At 42.7% G+C, this 26,941-nt stretch overlaps 1 protein-coding gene across 2 annotated transcripts in view; it reads left to right on the top strand.

Annotated features, from left to right (window-relative positions):
- Window positions 1-26,941, top strand: part of COL22A1 (collagen type XXII alpha 1 chain) — a 232,239-nt gene that overhangs the window by 44,716 nt on the left and 160,582 nt on the right. For both annotated transcript variants that reach the window (XM_083826393.1, XM_083826392.1), the window contains one exon: window positions 26,712-26,786. In XM_083826393.1, the coding sequence (XP_083682519.1) occupies window positions 26,712-26,786 (75 nt within the window). The remainder of the gene's footprint in view (window positions 1-26,711; window positions 26,787-26,941) is intronic.

The following is a 26,941-nucleotide window of genomic DNA, read 5'->3' on the forward strand; positions in this document are numbered from 1 at the left end:
TAACATCTCTGTGAGAGGCTGCAATACTAATATAACACAAGTAGGATGGCGCAGCAGAATTTTAGTCTCTAGTGCTAATGCTTTTTGGCAAATCACTCTAATTCCTTGAAGGGTGTTTCTGAGTTTAAAACAGATGTTGGATCAGAACTGAGATCCATAAATTGAATTAAACGATACTGTATCTTTACCTTCAGGTGTCTTCAGTGGGATTCATATTTCCTAACTTCAGTGGCCTGAAAGTTATTTGTCTAGACTCTTTTGATAGCCAGTGAAAAGGAGTAGACACCTCCGGAGGGTGATTCATCCTTTTCCAAGAAGACTGTCCCAGACAGGTGGCATGATTCAACTTCGCAGTGCCTATCCCTTTTCATTAACTTCTGAGAGAGCTTAGATAACTCGCTTGTATCCCTCGCGTTGACAGCCAAAAGCAGATGAGTTGAATCTTTTCTGCAGCATTCTGGGAATACAATAACGTTTGGTTCCTTATGCTGGTAAATCTGGCTGGTGGGACCAGCGTTACAGGTGCATATATAAGCTAGCATGGTTGTATCGTATGCATCACGTTTCTTGTCTACCTATCTGAGGCTGTAGTATTTGTGCAGTTGCAGGAGACAACACCAGGTTAGAAAACTATTTTCTAGTACTGCTGTATGTTTTGGGTCAAATATTGTACCACTAAATTGTACTTCGTTCCTCAGTTGTGTGCAGAAAGGACTACACTTGCAAAAAGAATTGTTTCCTCTCCTTTATCTTGGGATCCCTCCTAAGGATTGCGGTAAATTGGCTCTCGAAGTAAAGTGCACTGTGATAGTACCTGGTGCAGTCTCTTGGCTCATTATAACAAGGAAATAATGCTTTAAAAACCAACTAATGGCTGAAATACAATTAGGAGTAATAGAGAAGGAGACAGCTATTTTAATTAATGTTGTTGAAAGACACCTTCACTGAGGATAGCCTTTTTTTCCCATTAATTGAAGCATGTAGGTTGCGTCCTGAGACAGGCCCACAAATCCACTCTTGTTTAATGATCTTTCAGGTTATCACTGTAATAAAGACAGACACAAAACCAAACTGTTCTCTCTGCTGGGAGCAAAATGGGAAGGGTCCTAGCTCGGACCTGTTCATGTGCTACCAAGTGCATAGTACGGGCCCATACCAGTCTTCTTCCCATCTATGTAAGCTAAGAATCACAGAAGTCATGTGTAGGACCTGGTGAAAAAGCCCAGCTCAAGAGCTGCTGGTGCACCTTGTGGGTTTGGGGCTATGGACTGGAAGACTGGCAAGTGACTTTGAATCATCAGAGTGCCCAAGTATGGTAATTAAAAAGTCTTTGTTCAATTTCTCATCAATGTTCACCTGATCTCATCAATATATATAAATACCTGAAGGAAGGATGCAATGAAGATGGAGCCAGGCTCTTTCCAGTAGTGCCCAGTGCCAGGACAAGAGGCAATGGGCACAAACTGGAGCACAGGAGGTTCCCTCTGGACATCAGGCAGCAATTCTGTTCTCTGCAGGTGCCAGAGCACTGGCACAGGTTGCCCAGAGAGATTGTGGAGTCTTCTCCTTGGAGATCTTCAAGTCCCTTCCCTTCAATGGCTAGATTAAGAACCTTGGATATCCTTTTCCTCTCTCTTTTTTTTTTTTTTTTTTCCTTCTTCATTCTTGTATTTTTCATTCCCTATGTATTTTGGCAGTGCCCTGCCCCAGGGGCCCTGTCAGAGTATGCACATTGGCATAACCCCCCTGCCCTCGTGCAGCTTGGGGAGAACCTGCAGTCACAACTCACCTGCCAGAGACAAGACCCCCTTCTAGACTCGTGGCCCTATTAGTTCCGAGCTCACTGCTTTAATGAAAAGGTTAACAGAGCATAGAGCCAGAAGGAAGCCGTCATTATCTCAGCAGTATCGCACAGGCCACGAGACTCCCTGAACTGTGAGTATATAACGACCTGTGCAAAAAAAGGCAAAACGTCCTAGAAAATTTACTGTGTTAGTTACAAATCAATATATTTAGGGAGGTATCTGCTAACTATTCCTCCAAGCTATCAGAGAGATCTGGACTGGAATAGTGAGTCGTGCATGTTGGTTTTTAACAGAGCTGTTTGAGGAGACAAGTGTAAAATTCGCAGAGCTACAAATCTTTCGAAAATTCAACATCGTTTCCACTGGCTAGCCCTATTCCTGTTAGCAAGCATGGCAGCTGATGCGTGGCTTGTTTATCTGATAAACTGTTCTTTGACTTCACAGTGGCCTTGATGATATCCTGAAGAATTAATTTCCTTGGGCTAATATTATATTTATGATGTATTTTTCACCAAGGTAAAATTTACATGCTCACAGTTTTATATGCTGTGAGACACTGCATGTTCACACAATGTAGGATGGCACACAGGAACCTCTTTATGGCTGGTTCAGAATCAAGGATTTTTATCATCTATATTTAACAGCTTATCCCAGTGGGTGGGATTTTTTTTTTCATTGTAAACCTTTTTGCATACTATTATTTAGCCAAAAATACTGTCCAGGGTACTTGCTGACATGACAAGAATAAGGCACAGGACCACTAAACAAATGCAATTAGTACATGGATTACTACACTCTGCAACCACATTCAGCCCTACAAACTATTTTTGGGATGATTACATACCTCAAGTAATTTGGCTTTGGAGGTGGCTATATTTATTTGTCTTAGTGCAGGGGACCTGTAATAAAGAGAAGTCTCAGCTTTTTTCTTTGATTTTCATGGGTTCAAGCCTTGGTCATAAATGTTACACCCTGTTGAAATTTCCAAAACCCATCTCTTGGTTTCAAAGGGATGGAAAAGTTATTTCTTGTTCAGATCGTACCAGAGGTTTTTTCCTTTTTTTAAGTGATCTTAATTCTTAATTTAGATTATTGCTAGTGCAGTAAGATTTATTGTGTGTCTGTCACCTAAAGCCCGGAGTAGTTACACTCATTTGTGTCTATCCTCAGTAATATCTTACTGCAAATTATTTTCCATGAACTACTAATGTAAGAATTTTTTTTTCTATTAAACAAAACCTCAGAGAAAGCATTAGACTCTGATTTGCCACAACATTGCGCAGCTATTTACATCAATCCTGAGTCATTTCTGGTGGATTCAATGGTTTTCTTACGTTTGCACAGCAGGGCAGTATAGGATCTCAGAGGAAAACCTTAGGTGACCTGATTTACACGCACATCATGCTGGAATTAAGCTGTTTGAGCATTGCAGCAGTGGCACACGTCCCCTGGTGTTCCCCAGCAGGTCCTGAGCCTCACCTCGAAGGATCTCTCTGCTGCTGAAGGAGCCACCACATTGCTCTTCATTTCATCCATGTACATGCAGCCTGCTGTGGGGTTGGGCTTGTATGATATCCTCACCACGTTGGTGACTTTATAGGGTTGTAAAGCACTGATATGCTGTTAGGTGTGGTGCAGCTCCCTTCACTATGGGAAAAAGTGGAGATTTGTGTGAGAGGCTAGGTGCCTAAAGAAGATGCACAGTCTTGGTGTAAGATCTAACTGTTTCCATTCTAAAACACAGCTTGTCCTACTACCAGAGGAGATACGGGAAGCCAATGCAGAAAATCTTTTTAGGAGTTTATTTGTTTGGGTATATGTGGTTGTATTGGGTATGGGGTTTGTGTTCCTACATCTCCCTAGCATGCTCCAGCCCTCAGTGTGGACCTCGCCTGGCTTTGTAACTTTCCAGATGTTGTTTCTGCTCACTTGTCATTTCTTGCTGATAAACAGACATTGTCGGTGTCATGCTAGGACGATGTGAGGTTGGGGCAGTTCAGGAGTGGCCCTTGAGGCTGTAATTGTGTAAAGCTGGCCCTTTCATCTTCTGCTCTGTTCTTTTTTCTTCCCAATAATTGTCTTCCCTTCACCACAAAGCGTACAGGAGAAAAACAGCTTTTCAGGAAAAGTGTTTTCTACCCGTAAATCTGTGCTGCGGTGGGAGGAGAGGGAAAAATGCCAAGAGCAGCAGATAGAAGTGCGGAGTCACAAAGAGTTTGGGTTGTCTGTGGCTCCCCCCCTCCCTTTGTTATGGCATAAGCTTCCAAATCACCTGGTGACAGCAGAAGGCAATGGGATTAGTGCCCCCCTTCACCTGTTTAGCCTAGGGAGCCGCTGCCTGTGATGGGGTGGTTTCAAACTGAGTAGAAGATGAAGTCTAGATCGAGATGTTAAGTGAAGGTGGAGGCTGATCATCGTTTTGTGGGCCTCTTTCTGGCTGATTGCTGATGGGGAATTCCACATCTCCTAAAGGACTCGAGCATATTCCACAATTCTAGCTTGGAATTAGTCTCCTTTGGTTAGCAGGCTCCATCCAGAGCCTTTCTTTTCACTTCATTTTACTCACTTCTTATTATAGCATCTGCTAGGGGATTTTTTTTTCTTTAATCTATGTATGTGCATACGTATATATAACTGCATGTAAATCAAGTGATTTTCTTTCAGTAAATGTAAATCCAGGGAATGTAAACCACAGGGGTGGCTAAACATGCTATTCATGCTGGGTGGGTCTGTGCTCCCATGGGGGGAGCGGAGAGTCCTAATTTCAGAATAGTACAGACTGAGTTTCCATCGAATAGATGTTTAATTATATGATTTTGGAGGGGACAGTGGAGAACACAGACATATATCTGCAATGTATCTATAACTGTGTAGTCATTTTCTGCTTAAGATTTTTTTTTTTGTTTTACTTTTTTTTTCTTTTCCCCACATTGTGCATTATTTTCCAAGAATTGGTAGGAACTATAAAAAAGCAGCCGAAGTCAGTAAAGAGAAACCCATCTCGGGTCTGGGGGTCAGTTGTTTTCCTGCTCCTAAGTGGAGCTTTTCATCTCACTCTCGTCTCATCATCAGGCTGGATGCCAAGTTTGAGTCTCCCTACGCTTTTAGGTTTGTAGCCAAGGAAGAGCTGTGCTAGAGTGATAGTGTGAAGAAGTGTTAAATGTTATCTTTCACCTAGGAAAATAAAACACGGAGCTTTCTCCCCTGAGATTCTGCCTAGCATCATTTAACCTTCCCTGCTGGATACACTGCTTCTGCTATGGCAGCTCTTTTCAATGAAAGTGAGGCGTATAGAGATGAAATGCAGCTGCAAGTGTATGCTCTCTTAGTTAAATAATGTACACCACGACAGTGTTAATTAAAAAGCAATTGCGTTTAGCAGTTAATGTACCTGTCGTTAAGGCAAATAGGGTCTGCATGCGCAGCTTTATATTTGCTTGGACAGATACTTTATGATGAAATCTTCTGTTTATTCAGTAACTGTATGAAATATCTTCACAAGAAAGTCCTTGTGTTGCAGACACGAGGTGCTGATACTGCTTCCAATATAGACCTATTAAAATATTGTCCTGTCCTTAGCTGGTGCTTGCCCAGCCCTCCTTAAAGATCAGCAGAGAAGACATGTCCATAGTCGAGTCTTGTGTCTCTGTTTTGAATATATAGGTCCAAATTCATTCTTGCTCAATAATTATAGCAAGTATTAATCCGCCTCATGATTCAAGACTTGCTTCTGACCAGGGATGAAATTTGCCCTTTACCACCCAGATATTATATTGCCGTTCTCTCTTTATGCTTTTCATATTTATTAAAAGGCCTCTGGAGCCTCTCTGGAGATTCTCAGCTTTATTATATTTAGAGAAACATGATCTCAGTAACATACTCTGATTAAAAGAATGGATTTTGTGTTTTTCTTATTTTTTTTCCTGGTCTAAGAATGTGATTTAAAATATACTTCCTTTCAAACAAGACTGCCAATCTGATTAATGTATAATTCTTTGCTTTGGGCTGATTCTGAATCTTATCTTTATGTTACTGTTTTATTTGGAGTTTTAAGTGACCTTGTACCAACTTAAAAAATTCATGCCACATTAAAGACCAGTCTTGCTAATGATCTAGATTCCCGAACCACCTGTAGAATGATATATTAGGGGGTATGACCATCAGTGCCCAACAGGCCTTTGAAGAAGTATGGAAAGCGGAAAACAAAGGGACAGTCAGCTATGTTAGAACTTGTTGCACTTATGGGAATTGTGGAGTCAACCGCAACCTCTGCATAACAAACCGGACCACAAACACTTTGAAAAACACTATGGCGCGCTGACTGGCTGAATCCCTTCAGCACGACAAAAGTGGAAACTGAAGGCTGCTTCTCAAGGGGCACAAAAGATTCTTTTTTCTTTCTTTTTTTTTTCTTTTTAACTCTGAGGATAATTAATCACTGCAACAAGATCACCAGGAGTGTTGGCAGAGTGTGTCCCTTTGGTCTTTTTAAATGCAGGTTGATGCTTTTGTAAGAGGTACGGTCTTTCTCAGCTCATCCTCAAACAGCTGGATTTAACAGAATTTTCTTCTGCGAAAGAAGAGATTCACTCCCGAACTAGCAGATACCTCAGTGGGACATGAGGGGTCTGATGTCCTGTACAAGAAGCTTTGATGCTGGTCATTCTCTGTCGCTGCAAAATCTGTTAATCTGGTAGTGAGAGATGAAAAAACTCTTTGAGAGATCACCAATACATTGCCTCATGCTTTCCTCCAGACAAAAAGCTACCAGAGCAGCTCTCTGTCAGACTGAGCTTCCAGACTCTGGTGGGAGGGATGTTTAGATCTATAACTGTTTATGTGTTATAAGGTTTTATTTCATTGCAGCAACTTTGCCCTGGCATGAGCGGAAAATGGGAAGAAGGAAAAAGGGCAAACACGTCCCTGATTAGAAGGCAAACTGTGCTCTAATGGAGATGATTAGAGACAAATTGAAGACTTTGTTTGTACATAAGGCAATAGAGTGCTTTTCTTGTGTGGTGGCCTGGAAGGCTGCCAAGATGTTTCTCAGTAGCTAATCCTGAGTCAGTTAGGGGCACGGAAAACAATGCCACATACCTAACCCTTCCCAGGGAAAGAGGGCATATACTCGTGCCAGTGATCACCGCAGATAGCGAGCTCTCACTTTCCCACTGGGATTGCTGGCTCCATGTTTGTCCCTCTGACCTGCCTGGTTCCCAGAGAGGCAGCGCTGGAGCAGTTCAGGAGGAACTGGCCTTGGGACTGATCATTGTTAAGACAGACAGTTCTGCTGTGAAACTAATGGTGTGACGGTTAGTGGATGGCTAGGGAAGGACAGGTGAAGTGCATGGCGTCCCTGCCCGTGGCAGCGGGGTTGGACCAGAATCATAGGATCATAGAATCATAGAATGGTTTAGACTGGAAGGGACTTTAAAGCCCATCCAGTTCCACCCCCCTGACATGGGCAGGGACACCTCCCACCAGCCCAGGTTGCCCAAAGCCCCATCCAGCCTGGCCTTGAACACCTCCAGGGATGGGGCATCCACAGCTTCTCTGGGCAGCCTGGGATAGTGCCTCACCACCCCCTGAGTGAAGAATTTCTTCCTTATATCTAATCAAAATCTCCCTTCTTTTAGTTTAGAATCATTCCCCCTTGTCCTATTACTATCTGCCTTACCAGAGGATCTTTAAAGGCCTCTTCCAACCCAAATCACTATGATTTTATGATTTCATGGATGGGATGGATGAAGTCCGACATTGAAAGGGTTCAGTCTTACTTCTTATATGAAAATTCCCTCTTTCTGTAACTCCATGTATCACATAAAAGCATCTTTGTCCTGCTCAAAGTGCTTCTGTGTAGGCCGTAGTTGGCTGGAGTCACCAACAACTGGAAGGCATTCTGCCTGTCTGTCCTCTTGTCTGACTACACTACCACTAGTAGCTTAAGACAGTGTCCTGGTGAAGCTTAAGCTACCAATAGTAGCTACCACTCGTACTTAAGGACTTAACATGCCCTTGTCTCCTTTGTGCTCCATCATAAACAAAGCTGGAGTAACCCCACCGCATCCTTGCTGCTCTAGATAGCTCAGAGTGAGGTCTGGGATTCAAGCAGCCACTCTCAGTAAGATTTCCCTCTCTGTGGGTTGCTGTGCTGAGGAGTAGTGATGGAGACCCTGACTCTACACATACACACGCAGTGGGACAAGGAGAAACATGCTGTGTTAACGTAGGTGCTTTTGAGCTGCACCACTACCTGCACAGGGCCTCACCCTGGCACTGTCCCACCACAGGCCCTGGGACACTCCATGGGTCCTCTGAGGAACAGTTGAGGGAACTGGGGGTGTTCAGTCTGGGGAAGAGGAGGCTCAGGGGAGACCTTATTGCTCTCTACAGCTACCTGAAAGGAAGGTGTGGGGAGCTGAAGGTCGGCCTCTTCTCACAGGTAACCAGTGATAGGACTAGAGGGAATGACCTCAAGTTGTGCCAGGGGAGGTTCAGGTTGGAAACGAGGAGACATTTCTTCTCGGAAAGAGCAGTCAGGCATTGGGACGGGTTGCCCAGGGAGGTGGTGGAGTCACCGTCCCTGGGGGTGTTCAAGGAAAGGTTGGACGTGGTGCTTAGGGATGAGGTTTAGTGGGTGACATTCATAGTAGAGCGATGCTTGGACCAGATGATCTTGGAGGTCTTTTCCAACCTTAATGATTCTAGGATTCTGTGGGTTCACTCTGTGCTAATGAGCACTTTCTAAACAATGCCCGGACATGGTTCAGGGGGTAGCAGAGTCCTGGGCCAGGAAACGTTCCCTAATAGGCAGCGGGAATGTGGCATCCTATTTTAGGGTGGATGGGAGTAGAAGAGTTCAGCTCTGCCTTCTCTCCCTCATGGCCAGGGACCAAGTTTAGTTTGTATAGAAATATGTAAAAAGCTTTGAGCACTGTAAAGTGGATTGGATGTTTGTGTGTGGAAGCATTTCCCTCAGCTTGAGTTTCCCTCAGCTTGTCTTGAATGCTTGCATTGTCTTGCCTTTAGCAGCACAGCCATCGAGCCAGTAACTAGTTCATACGCTTATCACATCCTTGATGGTGACTTCTTCTGTGGGGACCTCGGTTTTTGTTCAGTGAACCATGAAGTCTAATCTGATATATTGCTGGGATGAGGAGCCCAGTGAGATACAGAAGCTCATGGCATCTCATGATCAAAGGCAAAAATGTGTTGTATTATATATAATTATATAATAATTACATATATAATTTTATGTAATCACTGTTTATTAAGGCAAAGTTATTTTTGACCTCTCCACAAAAGGCAAGCTGAGGCAAGCTGCCTTTCCATCTCCTCTCCTTGCTCCCCAATAACTCTGTGGGAGCCTCATCTAGATTAATCTCAATTCAGATGAATATCCGCCCAACCTCAAATTGAGGTTTGGGGGTTAGCAGCCATAACAGGACATTTTGCTGTTTCATAGCAGACCTCGGTCATTAGGGATAAGGCTCAGTTTGTGGTGTCCAACGCTGCACGTTTAGCTTTGTTTAACTGCTGTCAGCGACAGACGGGTGGTCAGAAAACAAAACACCCAGCTACATTCTGCGCTCATTTACAGCGATCTAAATCCAGATTAATTTCACTCTAATGAATGAACGACTAAGCAAAAGAGTTGGCCTATCACCACACTTAGCACTAATTAGTATTTTTCTTACCAATGACTGCAGAAAAGCCGATCTGTTTTGTATTCTGAGCTGAAAAATCACCCTCTGGTTTGCAGTAATTTTCATCACCAACATGTATGTCATTCCCCCGGGCTTCCACAGCTGCTTAGAAAATCCTGTGGGGGGGGACAAAATAATTTAGCCGGGCTGCTGGTGGTGAGGAAGTGTGGAGCAGGGAAAGCTACACATGCGGTCTGCCATGGGGACTTCCTGGAATTCACGCTGGCCTCGGCTTGCTTGTATCTGTTTTTGTGATAGCTGCTTTCCATGCAAATAGACCAGCTTTTGTGAAATGCCACCGTGGACCTGTGTGAGTGGCAGCCGTGCTCTGCAGTCAGGGTAGCTTTGCCTTTGCTGGAGGGGTTGGTACTTGCTTTCGGTTATTCAGAGCCTCAATTAAAGGAGGCGAGCTGCGGTTATTAGTTGTGCTCACTGGGGCAGAGCACAATGATGTCTGCTCGGCGTGCGAGGGAACCCCCTGGCTGCTTCAGACAGCTCGGGCTTCCAAAAGACCCAGGGGAAATAAGGAGGGGAAGAGGACAAAGTGCCAAGCAGGGGCACTTTGGGCTAAACATGCCGCAGGCATCCTACGCTTTGGAGGGGATGCGGGACGATGCGTGGGAATGGTGCCGGTGCCAACAAATCCTGGCAGAGGGGCCTTTGTTCTCCTGTGGTGGTTGCTGAGCTGATGGGGTCCCGTTTCCACCGCCCTGAAGTAGCAGGTGGCAAAGAGCCAACTGGTCCACTATGGGACTTGTGGGGTGTGTTTTGGAGATATTAGGAGGTTTATAAGAAGTGGATTAACTTCCTTAGCTCTCTTTTTCCATCCCCTGCATTCCCTTCACGTGTATGTAGCATAATTTTTATAATGACCGTATATTTTCTGCCACTTTATGGTTTTCATCACTCTAGCTAATTACACAGACTATTTATAATCCTATCAGAAAGTGATAAATGAAAAGCTTTAATATGTCTGGTCATAATCCTGTAGCAGACTCCACCACTGTTACTCCCGTGTCCATTCACACGCAGTCCCAGCACAGTATGTGTCCTGCTACGCTTCTGCAAGCTCAAACTTACTCTCGTGAGGTCCTCGTCCAGAAACAATTTCTTCTTCAGGTCAGCACATAAAATCTGCTCGCCAAGGCTGAACCTCTGCAAGATAAGTCAGGTAAACATGCGCAAACCTTCACCATATTGAGCTAAGGCTCAAGTCTCTCTTTAAAAGGGGAAGCATCGAACCTCCACACCCTGTATAAAGCATGGGAAATAACTGCTTAAGTGTTACCTAGAGCTCAAAAAAATTTTTTTAAACATTGATTGAACAAGTAGTAATTTGCCTCTATCCTAATGCAACCAGGGGGGAGTGTTATCATAGAACCATAGAATCATAAAACAGGTTGAGTTGGAAGGGGTCTTAAAGCCCATCTAGTTCCAACCCCCCTGCCATGGGCAGGGACACCTCCCACCAGACCAGGTTGCCCAAAGCCCCATCCAGCCTGGCCTTGAGCACCTCCAGGGATGGGGCATCCACAGCTTCTCTGGGCAGCCTGTGCCAGGGCCTCACTGAGTGAAGAATTTCCTGCTAACATCTCATCTACATCTCCCCTACATCAACCAAGCAAAAAGTTGTTCTCTGTCTTATTTATAAGCCCCCTTTAATTATTGAAAAGCTGCAATGAGGTCTCCCCGGAGCCTTCTCTTCTCCAGCTGGACAGCCCCAGATCTCTCAGCCTTAATCATAGTAAATGAGATAACTGATATGAAAGAAAAAAAAGAAAAAAAAAAAAAGTAACATCTGCAAAGTTCTTGGTGCCCATGTGGCTCTTTGGGGATGTGAAAAAACAAACAAGCAAACAAAACAACAATGACAACAATAAAACGCTTGGGGAATTAGCGCTTTAAAGTGCATGGTGACTCTGCAAAGACGCCTTCTGGAGATGCATTTCAGCACAGACCAGTAGCACTGCTGAGCTGCTGCTGCAGTTGATGGCAGCAAAGGTGTCCTTCCCCGAGTCTGCAAGAGCTTTGCTAAAGCCATTTACCATCTCAGACTGGAGAGATGGTATTGCAGTATGAGCAATGGTTGAACGTTGTCCTTCAGGACTAATCAGAGGCTCTTGAGCTGAAATGCTGTACTTCTGCCTACAATTTATATTTTATTTCTGATTGAAACATCAGTTTCAATTCTCTCTTTCCTAACTGGCAGCAGATAGAATTATCTGCCTCCTGCACCATATAGCCCTATGTGCATGTGCTTGCGGACATGGCATTGTGTAGGAGGGGAAACCGCTCAGGAATGTTTGGGGAGCTTTTAATTAAGTGCCTGTCATAGGGAAAATGCTAATTCATTAAGACTGGAACTACCTGGGAAAAGCCAAATTAGATAAGTTTTTGGTGATGAAGAGGGATTGGAAAAAAAAAAAAATTGATGTTATTAAAATGCTTTAACATGTTTTTTCTTTGTTTTTTGTTTTTGTTTTTTTTTTTTTTCAGAATGAAAAAGTTCCATTTTTGGTTCAAAATATCCATTACTTAATGCATGAAAAAAATAATACAAAAATCAGTGCAAATCATGTATCCCCTTCAGGCAGACAGCGTACTCAGCTCTCTAGGTGGGAACTGCAGGGATGGGTAGAGTCTCACCGAGCTTGCAGGTCCTCAGGAGACACCTCTTCCCTCATGCAGTGGTGTACTTCTTGTGACTATGTAGCTGCAACTTTTATAGCCTGAATTCCTCCTGGCATGTCTCTGTGGAGGTTTCGGTTTTCTTGCTGGCCATCTAGCAGAGCAGCACAGTTTGATTCCAAATACACAAATAAGATGACACAGGAGTATTGCACAGTGCGGCAGTCCTGTGTTATGGCACAGGGCATGATAAATGGGAGCTTTTCTCGCACAGATAGGCTCTTGGTGGGGAATGAAGATCTCAGTTTCCAGAAGTGGCAGGGCTGTAGCTGCTGATTGATACTCATGTGCTTTCTGTCTCTTAAATTGTTTCCGTTTTGTACTCTGGGTTGATTCTCTCCCCCTCCCCTTTCTGCAGTTTTCTTGCTTGAAGCATCATTTCAGACCTCTTATATCTCCTTAAGAAAATGAGTGATTGCCATTTCTGAGCGGGGAAAACTTTATAAGAGGGAGAGGAGGGGAAGAATATTCTTGACCGATGTGTGCACCTGGCTCAAGGAACAGAGATCAGCTTGTGCCTGCTTTGATTTATAGTTCCCAGTCACTGCTTTCCAGGTTCAAGTTGTAACTTTCTTTCTGTAGCAGAGAGGAGAGGGGACAGGTATCGTTAAAAACATTTTACATTTATTTGCTTTTCTTGCAACTGCTTTTAGGCTTGAGGAAAGAGATTCTTTCAAGGTCCTGTGGAAGTGAAGTGCCCAGCTTTCATGCAGGCCTCCTTAGAAAGTATGGACCTGGTGGCATGTGTGAGAATGGGCGGGTGGACAAGGCTGTTTGGATAAAGTGAATATTGGACTGGAGTTATCCTTCAAGACATGAGTAAGAAATTTTGGCCTGGAACTTTTTGGTGTGTTTGAGAGCAGTAAAACACAGACAGTCCCTTAATGGTCCTGAATTCAGTAAAGGTGTCAAAAATGACATCGAGGCCCTGGACCATGTCCAGAGCAGGGCTACGAAGCTGGTGCAGGGCCTGGAGCACAAGTCCTGTGAGGAGCGGCTGAGGGAACTGGGGGTGTTTGGTCTGGAGAAGAGGAGGCTCAGGGCAGACCTCATTGCTCTCTGCAACTCCCTGAACGGAAGGTGTGGGGAGCTGGGGGTCGGCCTCTTCTCACAGGTAACTAGTGATAGGACTAGAGGGAATGACCCCAAGTTGCAGCAGGGAAGGCTTAGGTTGGAAATGAGGAGACATTTCTTCTCCGAAAGAGCAGTCAGGCATTGGGACGGGTTGCCCAGGGAGGTGGTGGAGGCACCGTCCCTGGGGGATGTTCAAGGAAAAAAAAAAAAAGGCCACCACAGAATTTGCGGCTCCTGGTGTAGGCCGAGCTCAAAATGGCGCACTGGAAATTGCTCGGATGGGTTTCTGTGTGGTCCCATGAGGCTCATATTTCCCTGCTGTTAAAAACGCTGAAAGCTGGGCTGCAGCAGAGCCCTGGAGAAATGGGAAAGTGACGCCTGAGCAATATATTTTTGGCTGAAATGTGTGTGAATAGCAAGCTGGAGCCAGGGATATTGCTAGGGAGGATGGAGGGAGCCTATGTGGCTGGAGCCATGGCATTCACCAGGTGCACCCAGCCCCTTCTGCCAGGATGCTAATTTATCCTGGCTTCTTCTGAGAGGAAACTAAAGTCACTTATTTATCTTCAGAAACCCTTTATTTTGCAAAGGTGGTGTTACAATTCCTTACAAAACAAAAACAAACTCTTAACCAGAGTCAAGCCTTGTATTTATACGGAAATTTCCTGGCTTTGTTCTTGTGATATAATTAAATTGCTGAAGGTTTGAGTCCCAAAGCCACCGTTACAGTATACCAAAAAATACCCACGTGGAAGATGATACTGTTCAATCTGCAGTTGTATAATTACACCAGAAGAGTAACGCCGGTCAGAGTCCCTTTAAAACATGTCCTTGAGCTATATATCTCTCTTGAAAGTTATTTGAGTACAGCTAGTGTATATTTATTGATCGGCTGTAACGGCACCAGCTTTAAAACAAGTTGCTCCTAATTAATTCAGTTTTGGAATTACTTTGAAGGAACAGAATGCCACACTTGGATTTCTTATTATTGGGAAGCCTTTTTTTTTTTTTTTTTTTTGTAAAAGTTTAACAAATAAACTAAACTTTTCAGTCTTTTCAGGATTTGCTTTCATAATGTCAATTATAAACCCTAACTTGGGGCCTCACCATTTTGCCAGTGCTTTCCTTAGGAGCCTCTGTACTTTTTGTCTCTTTGCTAAGGCACACGTGAGGGTAATGCACCGGTGGGCTTGGACCTCCTTCTGCAGATCTGTGGCTGTACCGCTCCACTGGGCTCATTTAGGAAATGTGCCTTTCATGAGTACTGAGTGCAAGTGAGATGGATGGGGTTTTATAGCAGAAATATTGTAATGTTCCTGTTGAGTGAGACCCAGCGCATCCAAGCTTTGCACTGAATTTGTTTTTAATCTCAGTTGTTTCAATTACAGGGCTAACACAGAATCGCTACTTTTAAAACCAAATGAAACAAAAAACACCTTCTCTGTCCTGTCAAAAGCATTTTACAACATTTGAGCCCATCTCCCTGTTGTGAGATTTGCTCCCGGCAAAATTTTGTTTCCATATTACTTGTTTAATAGTGCAGGAAGAAAGATAAGAGAGATCCATTCCTCATAGCTGAGATTATTCTCCTCCTGATTCTACAATCAACACTTGCACATGTAGTATAGATCCTTTTAAGTTTTAAAACAAATACAAAGCACAGATATTTCAGTTCAGCTCTTCTTATGGACCACAGAAGTCAAATTTGTTCATTACACTGAAGGATATTGGAATTAAGCTATATTGGGGTGGGAGGCATTTAAGAAACAGCTAAGGATGCTCTAGTAGTTGTCTAGCTCTTCTGCTGTGTGGACCCTAAAACACTGCTGTAGCAGAGCTGTGGTGTTTGGTAGGGCATATTTAAGCTTCTTTTCTTTGCCATTCGTAGACCACACACATACAGTCCACAGATCCCTTTGCATTTCTGCTTACTATGTTTGAATTAGAAGCAAATTATAATGGTAATAGACTCCATGGTGAAAAACAGTGGAAATTTATCTGTACTTTAATCTTATTTGTACTTGAATAAAAATATATTTATTATATATAATTATCACTGTATTATTATTATTATATGGTATATGTAATGTTTTATCTCTATATACTATTTATAAGTTATTAATAATTAAATTGTATTTTAATCTGTATCTTAATCTGAGTTTTTGAGACACCAGATCAGAAAGTTAAACCTATTTTCAGTAAAAAGCAGAGGGAAGATGTACAACAGCTCTTCCAAACCAGAAAGGACTGACTTTAGTTCCACCCTTGAATGAGGAGCTGCACCTGTCAACTACATTATATACTGATCTCTTCACCCTATACTTTTGGGTTCCTCTCTTGATAAGTGGTAACTTTGTCTGCTCACAGCCAAGTGAACAATACCTTTAATCCTTGGTCATCATCTGGGACACAGAGGCAAACAGGAAACTTTCCCAGCCTTGCAGCCCATGATGTACAGGCAAGGAACGCACCTAAAACTGATGTGAGGAACCTAATAGCTGGGTCAGGAGACATGGTCCATTTGTACCCGCAGAGCAGCCATGGGATATGACTCAACCCCACACTGTCATTCCATTGAATATTTTATAGGTCATCAGCACGAAGCCATTTTCATGGCAATTTTTCTGCTAAGGCAATGATCAGTCACTTGGGAAACCCTGCAGTTCTTTGGGTTCCAGCACACTTTGCAAGGTGAAGGTTCATCTCTTGCTCAAGATAGGCAAACCCAAGGGAAAGGGGTGGACTCACGCCCCATTGCAGCAATCATCTCACAGTCGGGATGGAAAGCGCCGCAGCTGCTAATTGCTTTCCTCAAAACCTTGTGCTGCTCGCCGACAAGCTCCTTGGCACGCAGTCTGTGTGTTTGTTTAGGGGCAGACACAAGCAAATTAGCTTGGAAGTGCCGAGGCCTGATGCTATATTCATATTCCCATAGTGCCATGTATTCCTGTGGGAGCATGTGCAAATTAATTCTGTAGGCTGCTCACTTAAATGGTGCTAATTGCATCGGTCCTCTTGACAAGATACGTCTGCTGTCAGACGTCCAACGAGTTTCTTGCATTTCTGTGGGTGTGTTAGAGAGGGAGAGGCTATCGGAGAATCCTATAGTGTAGGTATCTCTTGGAAAGAGGAGTCCTCACCAAGATTTGGGAGCTCCAAAAGGATCTTTGGATGGAGATTTGAAGATAGGCTAATGGATCAGCCTGGAGATAAAGCTTTTGAGATGTTCAGAAAAAAGAAAAAAAATTTAATAATTTTTTATTTTTTTTTCACCAGGTTCAAAAGCACTTTAAGTGCTTGGAAATCCCAGAACGCCCTGCATTTCCCCTGTCCTGACTTAAACAGGATAAGATGTTTCTCGGCTGTGCAATCAGCCCCTTCCCACTTTCTTTTTTGAAATGAGTGCATGTAAAATTGGTGACCTGTGACCACAAAATGAATTTAGCAGTTTTGCCCAAGAGGCTCCTTTTGATCTTTATTACAGAGCTCTTAGCAAAGGATGATATTTACGGGTTGTATCTGAACTAGGAACCGTAAATGTGGCCAGAAGCGTTCCTGGGCAATGTAATGCACTCATCTGTGCTGGTAAACTTGGAGAATGATGTCTGGCACATTTTGGCCCAGGCCAGCTAATGTTCTGTCTGACGATTTGTATATCCCAGATGGGCATTTATAGCATGCCAGGGACTGTTCACGGACAGCAGAGGCCTTGTTTTGGAGGCTGAAACCTTTTGCTAGCATAGACATGAACCTGAACACGCCATGGCCTCAGTGCATCTGACTGTGCTTGTTTTACTTGGATGAATGCAACTGTAGCATCTTTGATAGACGTCTAACTTGGGAACCGTGTGTCCTCAAGCTCCCCCTGTAATCAGAAAGAGGAGAACAGCTTTTCCAGGGGTAAATCAGGGCACCTAATTTGGGTTTCTGCTCTGAATTGCCCTCTGAAGGAGCCTTGCTTCTCAGTCCCCGTAGAAGGAGTCAAAGAACATCCTCCTGTCTGGGACCTTAAATGTGTGTGGTGTGAATACACCCTGGGGTGTAATACCTACTAATAGCTTTGCTTGTCCTCTGAGTGATATATGTCAGCTACTGAGCAGTGCAGGGCACTGAATGTGTGGTTACTCACGGAACCACATTTTCTGGCTGCTGTGCTGATAAAAATATACCTGCACTCCCACTGCAGTCATCTCTGATCCTGCTCTGAAGCCAGGGAAGTTTGTGAGCAGGATTGAGCTGGGTTCTGGTTCATATTTAGTCTACATTACTAAATGTGTAGTATTTAAAGGAAACGTGACAATACCAGTGCCTTGTGATGTCGTAAGGAGTAGGGTTGGCTGTCTGTGTTTGCTCAGTCCATAAGCTCTGCTAGGGGGGAGGCTTTTTGTCCCATTTCCATTTCATCATGTGCATTTGTGAGACCCATCACTGTGCTGGTCCCTTTGTGTGCAAATACAGCAACCTCGTCCAGAATCAACATAGGCACTATTTGGAGAGAAAAAGGCAGAATCCACCTTGGCTACGGCATCCATGAAGGGCTGATTTTCCTGGCATTGATGGACTTCAAACTTCACGGTGTCCTAGATACAGCATGATTTCAGAAAGGAAGAATTACATTAGGCATTAAACTGCAAGGTGGAATCACATAGTTGCTGCGGTGCTCTGTTTTACTTACACATTGCTGCAAATTATAATGTTAGTATAGAAGCAATTGCAGTATCATTACACCGTCAGTGCCGCCACTGCAGTTGAAAGATATGCCAGTTTTTTTTTCCTTATGAATTTGTTTTTGAGGGTGGGTTGCACATTAAGGATCACTTCATTTGTTGGAAAGGAACATTTGACAATGGACATTTGCAAAAAGTCTTTAGTGTATATGGGCAGAGCGTGGAGGTATAGTTTTAAAAGAAGTATTTTTAAAAGTGTTTAGAAAAAATGAATTTTGAGGCTTCATAATACTCCATGCAGAGTGTTTTATAAAAGAAAAAAAATGCTATATATAGGAGTCATTTATGTTATCAACTGACTGCGGGGAGTTAAGTGTTCTGGAGGAACTGCTGCACAGTGAACCAAGTAACTGAAGAGCAGAGCTAATGGGGTCTGGGAGAGCTCCACTGAGAAACTAGTTTCATGAAATCTTCTTAACTTTAAGAAGAATTTTCTCACCAGGCCCTTGTCCTTTAAGCTTGAGCTTTGATGGGAAAATTTCTTCCAATGCAGAAAAAAAAATGCCATATTAACCACCAAAGAAAAATGAAGATTGTTCTATGCAGCTAAGCTCTTCCCCCTTAAATCCTTCAAATCTCTCGTGTTGGCAAAGTTATTATTGCTTAGCTCTGAAAAACACACAAGGTCCAGAATTCATCTTTGAACATTGGCCAAAGAAATGTTATTCTTTGCAAATATTTTGAGTTCTGGTCTAAATTTTTGGAAGACAGCTTTTAACGAGGCCTGGATTTGTCAAGCTTTCTTTAGCAGTGGGTAGAATTTGTGGTGGGGTAAAGATCTGTGTCAGAGGATAAAACAAATGTTTAAATTAGGTAGATCATGCTTTTTAAGAGAAAGTGGATGTTTTCTGTTGCAGAAATGGAAAAATGATGGAGATGCAGAGAGTGGCTGAATCTCTGGCAAAGCACTAGGCACTGCTGAAATTCTGGAATCCTAAAATTCTGGGTTTGGAAAAAAAAAAAAAGAAACATGGCAATAAATAATGCTTGCTTTAACCTTCTTGTGTTTCTCTTCTCACCTCTGCTTTATTCTCGTGTAACTTGACAGCTACACGTGTTCAGCATTCATTATACACAAGTCCCTGGAGGAGTGCTTGGCAGCTGAGGGCTTGCTTATTCTTGAAAGAATAAAAATGAAATTGAAGAAACTGTTTAAAAAGTTTTGTCCTAAGGACAAAAGGACAGAGTGCTGGCAACTGGAGATTATGTTTAGCTCTTTGTACAGAAGGTTTCTCAATAGAAAACCCTGAGGGGCAGCAGGATCACAACGCTCCTAGTCAGAGATCCGTGTAACAGACATGGTGCTGAGATTTCTACAGCTCCCTCACGAGGGGAGCGGAGGGGCAGGCGCTGAGCTCTGCTCTCTGGGGACAGCGACAGGACCCGAGGGAACGGCATGGAGCTGGGACAGGGGAGGGTCAGGCTGGGTGTGAGGGAAAGGTTCTGCACCCAGAGGTGGTCGGGCACTGGGACAGGCTCCCCAGGGCAGTGGTCACAGCCCTGAGCCTGGCAGAATTCAAGAATTGTTTGGACAATGCTCTCAGACACATGGTCCAAATGATTATTTATTTATTTGTTTGTTTGTTTGTTTGTTTGTTTGTTGGGGTGGTCATTTGGGGACCCAAAAGTTGGACCCGATGGTCCTTGTGGGTCCTTTCCAGCTGGGATATTCTATGATCTATGACTTTAACCAAACTTTCAAAGGGAGGTAGTTGCCTTCACAAGGATGTTGGATTTAGGGTTCTCAGCAGAGGGACAACCTATTGTCCTCCTAATGTGAGCTAGTCCAGAAGTGGAAAAAGGAAATATCAGAAAGAAAATATTGCCTTGTGGTTTAAATCTGTCTCAATGCAGCTTTAAGGGAGAGTTTAGTAGATTTAATAACCCACTGCAGTGCAAAATCATTTCTCCATTTGTATGTTTGTAGACCCTAAACGAGGCTTTGTGTTGAGCAAATTCTTTACCTTTCCCCTTCCCTTTTCCTCCCCTCTTTTTCCTTTTTGCTTTCCTCTCTCTCTCTTTCCTCTTTCTCTTTCCTTCCTTCCTTCCTTCCTTCCTTTCTTTCTTTCTTTCTTTCTTTCTTTCTTTCTTTCTTTCTTTCTTTCTTTCTTTCTTTCTTTCTTTCTTTCTTTTTCTTTCTTTCTTTCTTTCTTTCTTTCTTTCTTTCTTTCTTTCTTTCTTTCTTTCTTTCTTTCTTTCTTTCTCTCTCTCTCTCTTTCTTTCTTTCTTTCTTTCTTTCTCTCTTTCTTTTTCTTTCTTTCTTTCTTTCTTTCTTTCTTTCTTTCTTTCTTTCTTTCTTTCTTTCTCTCTCTCTCTCTCTTTCTTTCTTTCTTTCTTTCTTTCTTTCTTTTCTTTCTCTTTTCTTTTTTCTTTTTTCTTTCTTTTTTTCTTTTTTTTCTTTCTCTCTCTCTCTCTTCCTCTCTTCCTCTTTCTTTCTTTCTTTCTCTTCCTCTCTCTCTTTCTCTCTTCCTTTCTTCCTCTTTCTCTTTCTCCCTTTCTCCCTTTCTCCCTTTCTCTTTCTTTCCCTTCCTGTCTTCCTGCTTTCCTGCCTTCCTTTTCCTGCCTTCCTGCCTTCTCTCTGTCTGTCATTCTATTGCTCTTTCTCTCTGTTCTTTTCTATTTTTCCTTCATTCTCCTTTTTTTCTGTCCCTTTTCCTTGACTTTCCTTTGACATAACAAGGAGAATTAAACTATCAGATCATTCACATTGTTCTTTCCTAAATTCTTAGCCCTGTTATTACAGTTTCACGTCAATATGTTATTAATGCTAATTTAATGCTACTGAAAGTTCCTGAGCTGACATGCTCTGCTGACATGTCTCTTACAGCGCATATGCTCTGTAAGGTGCACTGTCTGTTTTAATTTTAAAATGTTTGACAGCTTTGGGATTTTTTCATGGAGAGTAGCTTAAAGGATGATATGTAAAAGTGAGGTTTAAATCACTCATTATCGTCAAACAGATCTCAGTATAATTTGCTTAAAGAAAAGGGTGTGAGCTTCACTTTCAGGAAACTACACTCTGCTTCCTTGAACCAAGAAGCTCAGATGTACCAAGTCAGCTTGTCCAGTGATGAGCAGGACTCAGAGGAAGATATCACCATCAAAATAAGCGGGACAGAGAGCCCCATTTCTGTCAGGTTCTTAAGCATTTTTTTTTTTTTTTAAATACAGCCTCACCTGTATTTAAATGTCTTAAAATAAAGTACCTAGTGCAAAAGAGATACGTAAGCTCTGTCTATATTCAGTGCAGAGAAGGACATCTCCAAAGAGTGTTGCAACCCACCTTAAACCTGATGTCCAAGACAGCTGTAGAGGGTGCTGAGATAGCTCAGAAGTTTTTCAGAGCCCAGTGTATTGCATCATTTTTTGGTGCATCAGGTGCACAGGCACTGTGAGATGTGTGAGCATCTTTTGAAAGATTTCATGAGATGTTTTCTGTAAGTGTCCCCAGTGATTGGAAATGACTGAACATCTTTTTTGAAGGATATACAATATCCATTTCTCTTTGCAATTCAATTGTCACTATGACCACAATATTTTTCCGGATATTTTATGTTGTTACTCTTTTGTACTTAAGGCACTCCTGCAGCAGGCATCCTCTGTGCTAATATGTCTCTGTTCCAGAGGACCTAGTAGGATGGAGTGAGGGAGGACAGGGATCAGGGTGGAAAAATAGAATTTTTTGTAGAGATCACCAGCAGACCTGAAGCAGGGAAAGTGGAAAACCATTGTCATTGAGTCAGCACCAAGACTTGTGTGAGGCTGATTCGGATCCTCTGTTTTCTCACTGATGAGAGGTCCACAAACAATTCTGAACAATTTGGAGTTTTCTGAAAAAAAAAAAAAGAGCGAAAAAGGAAGCTAGAAAAAATCAAATGACTATCCTACATTCAGCAAGTCTGTTGACAAATCTGTCTATAGAGGAAGGAAATGATCTCCATCCATCCCAACAAAACATACTGTCATTGCTGGAAAGTGTGGACTACTAGAGCATAAAGATAGGATAAGAGAAGAAAGATACCTGGGAAAACATTTAGCTGTTGAGCGCAACGCTAATTATGGGCCTTTAAAATGATGATAATGTGTTGCTAATTCAAAAAGTTATTCAAATGTATAGTTATAGACCAGTTTGCCTGATTCAGTCACAAAGAAATAATTGACGTGGAAGCCAGTTGACATGGAATTTGACATGGAAGCCAGTGAATAAAGTATTACGGATGAGAATTATTATGTATCCCTATTCAGGGATTATAGTTTTATGAGAAAGAGGTCATCTCTAAGAAAACTCATTTCTTTCTGCAAGGAGTTACGGTTTGGTTGATATGGTAACTACCCAGATATAATATATTTGTTCTTAGGCATTGTTACTGCCTACTGAATGACATTTGCATTAAAAAGTAACACTATACAGCGGATTAAGAACTGACTGAACTCATGTAGCAGGTATCGGTGGAAAGGCATCATTTCTAGTGCAGCTGTAAAAGGGATATATAGAAGTCCTGGTGCTATTCCAAATTTCTGCGAACCCTGTGGACATAAATATAAAATCGTTGGTGATAAAATTTGTGGATAGAGCAAGGGATTGATAGAATATTGCATAAGGCAGAGGACAAGGAAGCAATATGTAAGCAATATGTATTTAAAAGCTACTGCAAAATCATATTGCTTTGCTTCTGAAGGAAAACACCAGGGCTATAATTTTATTTTATGAAATACTTACGTGCATGGGAATCAAATTTTCTAAGGTAGCCAGAAAGGACATAATAATGACCAGTGGCTGAAAGCTCAGGTTACTTAGTTTGTCTTCTCTTTTACAGTATGCTTAAATGCTTTCGAATTAAGAGGTGTGGCTGCAGTGCAGATTTTATTACTCTATTTGCCACTCACATTGGATGCTCACTGCTGCAAACCTTCTGAGGAATTCTCCAAACACCACAAGTGTTTGCCTGAAGTTTGGCCTGGCAATAGCAGAAAGAATGGGCGTAAGCAGTCTTCTTTGGTGCTAAAAGATTCGTCTTTATCAGGGATCTGGATGAAAGGCTCCAAAAGAAGGGGACAGCTTTTGCCATCCCTTTTCTCTCAGTGCAGCCCTGGATGTAGCACTGGGACCTGTTTTCCAGCTGGGGCCAGTTGATGTGCTTTCATTCTGGCACACTCTTCCTTTGGGCACAAGGAGCTGTGCTGCTAAGTTAGGTGGTAAAGCACTAACCTCTTATATGTCTGTATGAATTATTCTGTAGCTGGAAAGTGAGCATAGCAAATATTTTCTTTCCTTGTGGATTGTTTGTTCTTGTGCATTAGATGTGGACAGGAAGGCAGCACAAGACATTTGTAAAACAAAGGCCAAAGCGAGGCCACAGTTATTTAAGAGGTAATAAGAGATTTAAAGGACAAAGTTGTAAGAAGAGAATTGGCGTTTCTATTTCTTTGTGGCTAGGCAGTTCTGCACCTAGCCAAGCATATGGTTTTGCTGTATAGTCCTGGTTCAAACACAGGAGCTACAACCAGGAAGATTTTGCTAGCCCGTACTTCCCTGCTAGGAAGCCGTGGTTCTTTCTAATTGAACCTAGTGGAGGGTGTCTGATGTCATTAAAGATAGGAGTGATAATTAATGTATCTATAATTTAGCAACATTAGTTCTCTGTTACACAAAGAGGTACCCTGCTGTGTTTGAGACTTGTTTTATTCTTCCCTCTGTATGTCTCCGAGGCAGCATAGGTGAATGACATTTTTGTGATTTTATTCATGCCTTCCATTTGTTTACTCTTTATTTGCAAGAATTTTGCTCATGTTGATTTCTTACTTTGCTTATTTTACTGCACAGCCATACATCTTCCAGTTCTGAGACCAGGCCTCAGAAGTACTGTTTTCTGCACTGACTCAGTACCTGTAACCAAAAGAGCATTTGTTCTTAGCAAAAGCAGAATTCAAAGCATCAATTTAATATCTGCACAGGGCTTTTGATACTTCTAAGAAAATCTTTTGTCAGTACAGCTTGGTTTTGAGTTGGAGAAATGGCATAACTTTGGCTCTTGCAAGTCTTAACGGTTTCAAAGTTTTCAGTTTTCAAAGTTTTCCTAACAGAGAAGTGTCTCGCTGTTGTGTTGGGAAGTTGTACAGGCCTCTGATGAAGAGGAAAAAACTGATCATTTCACCTGTCTAAAGCGAAAGACGTAAGCAGTCTTGAATGAAGTATCCTGGCTTTCAAACCACTAAGGAAAATGGAGCGCAAGAGATCTCTGGCTAAAATTTACATGAACTGACCCTGTGATCAGTCAATATTGGTTCCTGCTGTGGTGCTGCATCCAGCTCTGGGGTCACCAGGACAAGAAAGACCTGGATGTGTTAGGGCTGGTCCGTAGGAGTCTTTATCAGGCTTTGTAATGGTAGGATAAGATGTAATGGTTTTAAACTGGAAGAGGGTAGAGTTAGATTAGATATTAGGAAGAAGTTCTTTACTCAGAGGGTGGTGAGGCCCTGGCCCAGGCTGCCCAGAGAAGCTGTGGATGCCCCATCCCTGGAGGTGCTCAAGGCCAGGCTGGATGGGGCTTTGGGCAACCTGGGCTGGTGGGAGGTGTCCCTGCCCATGGCAGGGGGGTTGGAACTGGGTGGGCTTTAAGGTCCCTTTCAACCCAACCCATTCTGTGATTCTGTGTGGTGTGAAAAAAAGGTGACTGCTCTGAATTTTATCTGTACAAGCAACAGCCCTGAAGATATTCCAAAGAAAATCTGCTTGCATGATTCTTCTTGGCAAAGAGATGTAGCCACAAATGGCTTGGGTTGGAGGGGACCTTACAGGGCATGCTGGTGTTTCTCTCAAAAACATGCTGGTAGGAATTTGACTGAAGTGCTCTACAAGTACTGACAAACTCCTTGCTTATGTGAACCATGCAACACCAGACCCTTGGCTGAGTAAAGGTACTTTTCTGCTGTGTTGATACAAAATTATCCCAATTCTAAACACCCTGGATAACATATTCTAGCAAGAACGACCGCGCTCTGGCCTCCCTTGCTGCTGCAGCAAAGGGTGGCTTGATGTGTTCAACTGCTTTTTATTGCTGTGTTGGCTTTTGGGGTTTCTGGCAATGGATTTTACAGTCTTCTTTGTTTCCATTGAGCTTAGTGTACCTCAGCTGCAGCTGATAATCTGGCCCGTAAATTCATCAGCACAATGGAACAGGAAGAATATCTGATTTCATTGCTAGGCTTAACTAAACAATGTGGAATACCAGATTTTTTTATTGAAAGTCAGGAAGCAGGAGGAGAAATACAGGTTCTGCTGTCAACATCCTCAGAAAAATCATTCTTATCTCACAATTTCGGATGTAGCTTCATGCACAGTTCAAGGTGAACCTCCTGTAGCAAGTCTTGAGAGAGCCCTGTGGGATTGTGCCCAACTGGTGAGGGCATTGCCTGTGCTGGGGTTACTCTTGGCTCCTGGCTCCATGCTCTTTTGGAAGCAGCTGGCCCTTGCTGCTCCTTGACAAGCACGACAACTAAAGATACTGAAGGAAAAATGTATGAAACATCAGGTGGAGGTGATACTAAACACCATATGCAGCAAGACGAGTTTTGCAACTGCAGAATATATGTATATATATTATGGTGTTTGCAATTAGGTAAATGAAGGAATGGGACTTAGTTTTCCTCACCAGGCTGTGTTTAAATAAGAGAAAGGACATGAACGTGGGGCTGTGCATGCAGTGTAAAGTCAGAGGTTCATTTGTACATTCTCATTAAATCAATTCCTCGAGCTGGTTGTCCCCGTTGATTACAAGCGTGCGATTATCTCTTGATCTGGGAAAACAAAGCATAAATAAATGTTGCTTCAAAGATATGTCAGGAAAGAGGTGGATAGGTAGACAGTTCTCTGCAGAAAAGCATTTACCCACAGCTGTGATGACACTAATTGGGAGCATGAGAAATGACTGGGTATTTTCACTATCTCCTTTGAAGCCTGTGTATAGGGCTGAATGTTCTTCAAAGTTTTAGTCATACTTAATGGTGATTTCTGCTTGAGCAAACTGGAGAACAGACACGTAAAGAGTCATGGCCCTAGAGCAGTGTTGACAGGGGAACCACGCACAATTTGGTAAGATACCTCACAGTGGACTTCATCTTGTCTCTGACACTGGCCTCTTATGGGACCTTTTCATGACCGATGTCGGTTCATCATTCTGTGCTCCAGATACTGCTTCCCATCTTGTTTCTGTTTTGGGTAGAGATTTATTTATTTATTTATTTATTTATTGTTGAGTAGGAGCTGTTCTATCTATCTGAAAAGTTTGAGCAGCACCCCAGTATTAACTGGGCCTTGAGATGGGCCTTCTCACCAAATCTGACAGTGGAATCATTTTAAACGTTCTCGAGTTTTTGTGTCTTCCATGCAGATTTATGGAGCAATGAAAGAAAGCCAAAGTAATGTCTTAGCTTTGGGGAAGGCTCTGTTGGGCTTCTTGGCTGGCCAGTCAAGAAAAAAAGTAGCTCAAAACCAGGTGTAGGGTGTTTGGTTTCTTGCCTAGCCTGTGGTTAAGGGATAGGATAGGGGAAGGGAATTTAGGGTGTGTAGAGAGAGACAGGGAACAGAATTTTTACAGTGGGACCACATGGAAGTGGACAAATCCTAGGAAATCAGGTTTTGTTAGTTACGTATCTTACAAAATGATGTATTTACCTGTGATAATTTTGTACTGGTTCTTTTGCTTTTTCAGACGTTCTGTGTCCAAATGTCCGTGTGGAAGGAGATCGATTCAAGCATACCAATGGAGAGACTGATGAGATTCCAGGTAAAGAGACACACTTTTCTGCTGTACAGCTGGGGGTTGAGAAAATAGAATTATACGTTTCTGGTGTGATGTTCTTATCTGTTACACAGTTGAGTTGGCATTTTCTTAATCTAACACATTCAGTGATGGAGAATTATTCTAGAAACTGTAGGACT

The sequence above is a fragment of the Anser anser genome (assembly GCF_964211835.1).
Source record: "Anser anser genome assembly, chromosome: 2".
Taxonomy (NCBI): Eukaryota; Metazoa; Chordata; class Aves; order Anseriformes; family Anatidae; genus Anser; species Anser anser.